This window comes from Adiantum capillus-veneris, unplaced genomic scaffold (assembly GCF_014529385.1).
Source record: "Adiantum capillus-veneris isolate H3 unplaced genomic scaffold, ASM1452938v2 Hic_scaffold_760, whole genome shotgun sequence".
In the NCBI taxonomy this organism is placed as follows: Eukaryota; Viridiplantae; Streptophyta; class Polypodiopsida; order Polypodiales; family Pteridaceae; genus Adiantum; species Adiantum capillus-veneris.
Window position 1 is genome coordinate 979 of NW_028221756.1, and position 8,545 is coordinate 9,523.

At 42.1% G+C, this 8,545-nt stretch overlaps 1 protein-coding gene across 1 annotated transcript; it reads left to right on the plus strand.

Moving 5' to 3' along the window:
• Nucleotides 1-7,365: 7,365 nt before the first annotated feature.
• LOC147416610 (uncharacterized) lies at nucleotides 7,366-7,985 on the plus strand. Its single transcript, XM_086508224.1, has 2 exons — nucleotides 7,366-7,645; nucleotides 7,729-7,985. Exons 1-2 carry the CDS (start codon nucleotides 7,366-7,368, stop codon nucleotides 7,983-7,985), a joined length of 537 nt encoding a protein of 178 aa, XP_086364350.1.
• The last annotated feature ends 560 nt before the right edge of the window (nucleotides 7,986-8,545 follow it).

Consider the following 8,545-nt stretch of genomic DNA (forward strand, 5'->3'; position numbering starts at 1 on the left):
CCAAAAGTTGGCGAATTGTGTTGTCCTAGACCGTTGAGACGGATTACGATGCCCATGAAACTTTGTAGCAGTGGATATTAACACACCCTTGCAAAGTTTCATGGCCATCCATTATCGTCTTGTTGGTCGAGGATGGCACAATCGCCAATTTTTTGGCTTTGGGATCGACAAGAGCCCAACGACCAAAAGTTGGCAATAGTAGCGCCCAGTGATTTCATTCACGTCTTCATGTGAAGTGAAAAGTGGTAATAAATCATGTTATACACTCCATCAGAGTGTTAATAAATCAAATTTACAAGCACCTACTAGAACCAGCCCTTCCTCTTAGCCGGACAAGCATTCTGTCTAGCCCGAAGGGGCCCAGCGGGCAGGATGTCATGCCTGGAGGGCTTGGCTATATCCTCCTCTTGCTCCCCATTTTTGGAGGTGGCTATATAAATGATGTCCCATCCTTGCATCCGTCCATTTTGGCACACTTTTTGGCTTAGTTGAGGTGTTGGTTTTCATTCAGGTAGCTTTGATTCCTACATTTTTTAATATCACAAACAATTACAACTTACTTCCCCTTGGGTGTCTATCCGCCACCTAGAAACAGGTTTGGGTAGGAAGCATCCTTGCGGAGGGTTTAGTGGTGCAAGTGCCTGGGACTCATTTCTATGTCTAGAATGGAGCGCTCCTTATCACTACACCTACATATTGTTTGTTACATATAGTTACCTCCCTTGGGTGTCTATCCGCCTAGAAATAGGTTTGGATACGAAGCATCCTCGTGAAAGGGTTAGGTGGTGCGAGTGCTTGGAGCTCATTTCTATAGTTCAAATGAAGTGCTCCTTATCACTACATCAACATACTTGTTTGTCATGTTTAGTTACCTCCCCTGGGTGTCTATCTGCCTGAAAATAGGTTTGGGTAGTGAGCATCCTCATGAAAGGTTTAGATGATGCAAGTGTTTGGAGCTCATTTCTATGGTTGAAATGGAGCGCTTCTTATCACTGCACTGACGTAGCTATTTTTTACGTTTAGTTACCTTCCTCGGGTATCTATCCGTCTAGAAATAGGTTTGGATAGGGAGCATCCTTGTGAAGGGTTAGATGGTGCAAGTGTCTGGGGCTCATTTCTATGGTTGGAATGGAGTGCTCCTGATCCCTACACCGCATACTTGTCTGCCCATTTTTATTGCTGAAATCAAATTTTCACTTCTTTTTCTTTATGTTTATATATATATTATTTTACTTTATTATACGATTGTTCAATTAAATATTGTTTTTCAAAAACCTAATATTTTTACGATTATATGAATGTATAGGTGGCTTGTGAACTTGTCATGGATGCCAATGCTTGCTTTCAAAACATCAATGTAGCTACTTCTAGTCGCCCATCAACAAGTGGTGAAGTGCACAACATTCTTGGATAAATTCTTTGTAGACACCCAAAAAGAAGTTGATAGAATGATCTTGAAATTAATTGATCAAAGAGGATGAACTGTAGTCAGTGATGGATGGTCAAATGTCCAACGTAGGCTGCTGATTAATCTGATGCTATTTAGTCCTTGAGGGGAGTGCTTTATTGAATCGGTTAACAGCTCGGGTGAGATAAAGTCAGGAGATATATAGCCAATATAATCACAAAAAAGTTTCATCGAGTTGGTGCCCTAGATGTAGTACAAGTGATAATGGACAATGCCAAAAATTACAGAGCGGTGGGTTGTCTCTTGGAGGAGCGCTTTCCTAGCTTGTATACGCTTGGTTGCAATGCATATATCTTGAATCTTGTGTTGCAGGATTGGTATAAGAAAGGTGACATGGATTGGCTCAAAATCATTATAGATAGATCAAGGAAAGTGCTGAAGTTTATTTTGTAGAGACAACGTGTGCTACACATGTATCGACAACGTATGTCCACAATATTGAAGCTTCCATGTGAAACCGTGGTGGCGCCCTAGACCTTCGAGACAGATTGTGATGCCCATGAAACTTTGTAGGGGTGGGGATTAGTGTGCTTTCCCTACCACTAGAAAGTTGCACGGCTATCCATTGCCCTCTCATCGGCCCAGGATGGCACAATTGCTAATTTTTTTGCTCCGGGCTCGTCAAGGGCCCAACGGCTAAAAGTTAGCGATTGTGTTGTCCTAGACCGTTGAGATGTATTGCAATACCCATGAAACTTTGTAGGGGTAGTGTGCTTTCCCCACCCTTGAAAAGTTTCATGGCCATCTATCTCCATCTCATTGGTCCAAGGTGTGGCACAATCGCTATTTTTTTGGCTTTGGACTCGGAAAGGGCCCAATTGCCAAAATTTGGTGATTGTGACGGCCTAAACTATTGAGACATATTTTGATGCCTATGAAAATTTTTAGGAACACATACTAGTGTGCTTCCTCGACCCTTGAAAATTTCATGGCCATTCGCTTCCGTCTCGTAGGTCCATAGTGTCACAATTGATATTTTTTTTGGCTTTGGGTCATTGGCAAGCCCAAAGCCAAATAAATTGGCGATTGTGCCACCTTCACCGACAAGACCGCAATGGATAGCCATACAAATTTATGTGGGTGGAAAAGCACACCTATCCCCACCTTACAAAGTTTCATGGCCATACATTGTCATCTCATTGGTCTAGGTGGCACAATCGTCAATCTTTTGGCTTTGGGCTCGCCAAAGGCTCAATCGCCAAAATTTGGTGATTGTGCCATCCTAAACCGTCAAGACGGATTGCGATGCCCATGAAACTTTGCAAGGAAAATGATTAGGGTGCCTCCCCTACCCTTCTAAAGTTTCATGGCCATCCATTGTTGTCTCGTTGGTCTAGGGTGGCATAATCACCAATTTTTTGGCTTTAGGCTCGCCAAGGGCCATATCGCCGAAAGTTATTGATTATGCTGCCATAAATTGTCAAGACAGATTGCGATGTCCATGAAAATTTATAGGGGCATGAATAAGTGCGCTTCCCCTATCCCCAAAAAGTTGCATGGCCATCCGTTGTTGTCTCGCCGGTCCAGGGTGGCACAATCACCAAGTTTTTGTCTTTGGGTCCTTGGAAGGGCCCAATCGCCAAAATTTGGCGATTGTGCCATCCTAGACCTTCGTGACGGATTACAATGGACATGAAACTTTGCAAGGGCACTAGTGTGCTTCCCTTCAACCCTGTAAAGTTTGATGGCCATTCATTGCCATCTCATCGGTCTAGGGTGGCACAATCACCATTATTTTGGCTTTGGACACTTGGAGGGCCCAATCGCCAAAAGTTGGTGATTATCGCGTCCTAGACCATCAAGAAGGATTGGGATGCCCATGAAACTTTATAGGGGTGGAGATTAGTGTGCTTTCCCTATACCTACAAAGTTTAATGGCCATCTATTACTGTCTCATTGGTCCAAGGTGGCACAATTGTCAATTTTTTGAGTTTGGGCTCGCCAAGGTCCAATTGCCAAAATTTGGAGATTGTGCCACCCTTGACCATGGAGACAGATTGCGATGCCCATGAAACTTTGCAGGGCCAAGGATTAAGGCTTTTTCCACCCTTGCAAAGTTTCATGGCCATCCATTGCTGCCTCATCGGTCGGGGGTGGCACAATCATCAATTTTTTTGGCTTTGGACACTTGGAGGGCCCAATCGTTGAAAGTTGGCGATTGTGCCGCCCTAGACCGTCAAGACAGATTGTGACACCCATAAAATTTTTTAGGGGAAGGGATTAGTGTGCTTCTCTTGTACCCACAAATTTCATGGCCATCTGCTTCCATCTCCTTGGTCTAGGGTGGCACACTCACAAATTTTTTGACTTTGGACCCTTGGAAGGGCCCAATTGCCAAAATTTAGCGATTGTGCTGCCCTAAACCCTCAAGATGGACTGTGATGCCTATGAATCTTTGTAGGGGTAGGGACTAAAAATGTGCTTCTCTACCCTTGAAAGGTTTTATTTTCATCCATTCCCATCTCATTGGTCCAAGGAGGCACAATCGCCAATTTTTTGGCTTTGGGTACTTGGAGGGCCCAACCACCAACAGTTGGCGATTGTTCTGCCCTAGAGCATCATGATGTATTGCGATGCCCATCAAATTTTGGAGGGAGAGGGATAAGTGTGCTTATCCTCTACCCACAAAGTTCCATGGCCAGCCCGCTGGCGTCTCATTGGTCCAAGGTGGCACAATCACCAACTTTTTGGCTTTGGGTTCGCCAAGGGACCAATCATTAAATGTTCATGATTGTGCCACTCTAGGCCATCGAGACAAATGGGGATTCCCATGAAACTTTGCAAGGGGAAGGATTAGTGGGCTTCCACCACCCCTCATAGAGTTCCATGGCTATACGGTCCCGTATCATTGCTCTAGGGTGGCACAATCGCCATTTTTTTTGCTTAGGACCCTTGGCGAGTCCAAAGACAAAAAAATGATGATTGTGCCACCCTGGACCGAGGAGATAGCAGCAGATGGTCATGCAACTTTGCAAGGGTAGGAGAAACATACTAATCCACACCCCTATAAATTTTCATGGCTATTCATTGCCGTCTCATTGGTCTAGGGTGGCACAATTGCCAATTTTTTTGGCTTTGGGCTCGCTAAGGACCCAATCACTGAAAGTTGACAATTGTGTCATCCTAGATCATTGAGATGGATTGAGATGCCCATGAAAATTTTTAGGGGTAGGAATCAGTGTGCTTTCACCACCCCCACAAAGTTTCATCCCATCTCATTGGTCCAGGGTGGCACAATCACTGATTTTTTGGCTTTAGACCCTTGGAAGGAACCAATCGCCAAAAGACTATTGTGTCATCCTAGAACATCAAGACAGATTGCAATGCCCATGAAAATTTTCAAAGGGTGGGTATTAGAGTGCTTTCATGACCCTACAAAGTTTCATTGCACAAAGTTCCCGTCTTGTTGGTCCAGTGTGGCACAATCGCCAATTTTTTAGCATTGGGCCCTTGTAAGGGCCCAATTGCCAAAACTTGGTGATTCTGCTGCTGTGATTCCCATGAAACTTTGCAAGGGTGGGTACTAGTGCACTTTCTCTTTCCTTGCAAAGTTTCATGGCAATCTATTGCCATCTCATTGGTCCAGGGTGGTGGAACAATCACCAATTTTTTGGCTTTGGGCTCGCCAAGGGCTCAAAGCCAAAAAATTGGTGATTGTGCCATTCTGAACTATTGTGACTTCATAAAGTAAAACATGACAGATGCACTGACAAGGAAACATCATGAAAAGGTGTTTGGCATGGCCCCAAAATTGAATATCCATGTCAAGAAAAGTTTTTCTACAGTAAGGAGGAGTTTAATCAGGAATATGGACTTAGCCTTGTGGGTGAGAGTCCACAACAACTGAGTGACACTGATATGCCCAAGGGAATGTGGCTCATTGTGTTTGAAGATCCCCAAAGAGGAAGTCCAAAGCTAAATTGTAAAGCATTGAAGCCAAAGTTTTATGAGGCATTCATGTTGCACCACCATAAGGTATACAAGGAGCCTCCCATAAATTACATTGTCTCTATTGTCTATGCACGTGCTTTTGTTCTAGAAAATTGCACAGCTGGTAGGACAATGCGGAAGAGTCCAACAAAGAAGAAAGACTAGGAAAGAAAACCTATTCCTTGGGCCGTGCTCGTTGAAGAAGTTGTGGCCAATGTCATAAAAAAGGCACTTATACCCAAAAAGTTGACAGAGGCCAATGGGGCCACACAAGTTGCGGCATCACCTCTACTTAATGTGAAACTTGAAGGGAAGCATGAGGTAAAAGAAATGATCACTATAAATGTGGATTTGCAAGGCCATATCTTGGCATCAAAGAAAATGGTTAGCACCTTCAGTGAGAGGGTTCATGAGAAGAAAGAGCAGCTCTAGAGAATGAATGTAGACTTGGAGGTAGCAAAAGTAGACATGCACATATAGGAAGGTCCCTCAGATAGTCTAGTTATATTTTGAAAGAAGGTTGTAAATTATCAGTGCCAATTGGAATCAATAGAGGTAGCGGGTTAAATTGAAACAACGGAGGAAATTACTGTAAGACTCTATGCTAATGTTAAAGCTATGAATGAAGTTTACATCTTCTTGGAGATTTAGAGTTGCCTGACTATGAGAAGCATGCAACAAATTTCTAGGTAGAGAGGGATAGGGTGCAAGAATTTCATGAGCAGGATGTCTGCGGGCTGTAGTTTTGCAAAGACATACTTAAAAAGCTAGGGCAAAATCATGTATACACAATTAATCCATTTCCCCCGTCTGATAGCCACAAATTAAGTTGTCGCATCATCAAAGACATTTGTGCATCTTGGGGATTAGTATTTCCTAAAAATGAGGTAGTTGGTGTCACTATAATGCTTGAAACCAATAGAATGCACGTGGACATTGGTGGGGGGAGCACCTAGTGAGCTAGAAATCACCTTACAATTGGTAGAAACCATTCTAAATTTCTAGAATCCACATTGGACCTGCTAGAAATCATTCTTGGAATGATAAACCATACGCTTGGGATAAGTAGAAAGCACCAGTAGACCTGCTAGAAACCACAATTGCTTGCACTATAAGGTAGTGAAGGAAAGGGTAAAAACCAGTGACTTGGTAGAAACTTAATTGGTGGAAGAAACCATTATGGACTACTTGAAAGAAATTGGAAAGTGGTAGAAGCCAAGTAGATATAACCTTAACATTGGTAGAAAAGTCAAGGAAACTGGCCAGTAAGAAAGTAGGATTGTTTGAAGATTCCTTAGACTGGTAGAAACCATCTTGGCATTTGTAGAAAGACCAAAGAGACCTACTAGAAAGCATAATTGGATGCACTTTTAAACTAGTAAATGGAATGGTAAAAACCTTTGACTTGGTAGAAACCTATGGAAACTGGTAAAATGTAGTTGGTTTTAAAATTTATCATTAAGTACTTCAGTCCTAGGTGGCAGACACCACTAATACATCATTTGAAACCACCAATACAATGGTGGAAATCACCAATATACTAGTGGAAGCCTATGAAAACTGGTAAACAATATTTGGGTTTTAAGATTTATTGGGTACTTCAGTCTATGGTAAAAAGATTCACCAATACAATCGTTAAAACCACCAATATAGCATTTGAAACCACCTATACAATGGTGGAAACCACGAATACAATGGTGGAAACCTATGGGAACTAGTCAAAAGTAGCTGGGTTTTAAGATTTCTTGCTTGGTACTTCAATTTGTGGTGGTGGAATTCACCAATACAGTGGTTGAAACCACAAATACAAAGTGAAAACTACCAATACATTGTTGGAAGCTACGTATACAATGTTGAAAACCACCAATAGAGTGTTGCAAGTCTTATTTGTATCTTGTGCAGATAGTCTTGAAGGCTCACAAGTTGGATCATCTTTGAAGGTTGTCTGCACACAACATTTTAAGAGTATGCATGACACCCAAAGAATTTCCAAAGTGCAAGGCTTGAGCCCCAATGGCACCATAAGTAGTCCACTAGTGCAAGATTTGAGCACCAATGAAACATCAAGCCTGCCAACTAGCAAAGACTTTGGTAAGAGCAACATGGAGGTTGGTGAGAAAGATTCGGATACTATCGTTGTTGACATTGAGAAGTCAATACAGAAAAGCTCATTCGAGAAGGACCAAGATTTTCCCATTAATGTGAGTCTCCAGAGCTTCTTGTCTTACAAGAAGAAGTTCACTAATGGTACTACTAGTACTCCACACTTCTTAAACCCTAGAACTTTGCAACTATATTATGCACTTACTATTGTATTTTTGTCCATGCAGAGCCAGAAAAGAAGAGACATCGCTTGGAAGAGGGAGATGCAAAAACAATCACTGAAGAAGGAGATCCCAATGAGAGGGAGAGGCCAGATGTGGAGAGGGAGAAGTTGTCACAAGAGGTTGGTGAGAAATATGTGGATTTTGTCATCAACGGGATTGAGAAATGGATACAGCAAACAACATGTGCAAAGGTCCAAGAATCTCCCATTGATGTGACTCTCCAGGGCTTCTTGTCTTCCAAGAAGAAGCGCACTAGTTGAGTGCATCATAGTGGTACTACTAATACTCCACCCTTCCTAAACCCTACAACTTTACAAATTGCGCTATGAAGTTACTGATGTCTTTTTTGTCCATGCAGAGCCAGAAAAGAAGAGATGGTGCTTGGAAATGGGACACTAAAAAACAATCGTTGAAGGAGATGTCAAAGAAAGAGAGGGTGCATATGTGGAGATGATTGAGAAGTCATCATCGAACCACAAAAAAGGAAAATCCAAATCACAAGTCCTGTGTATGCAAAAAGCTTTCCTCATGAGCATGGAATGCTTGTAGAAATCTCAGTACACAGAAATGTGTGTAGATGTGCAACTCAAAGGCACTGTAAGCACATTGTGCATTAACATGAAAGCATGAACTATGTGTTGTAATATTAGTATGCAATTTTGTATGCTAGTGTGCAATTGAAATGCCTTCTAATTCCAATGTGAATTAGCACATATTATCTTTTGGAATTAAATAGAACAATTAATTTTTATCCATTTACTTTGTTTGACTCAAGTGTTGTTAAATTGGTATTTCAAATTTATTTTGAATAGCTGGGATG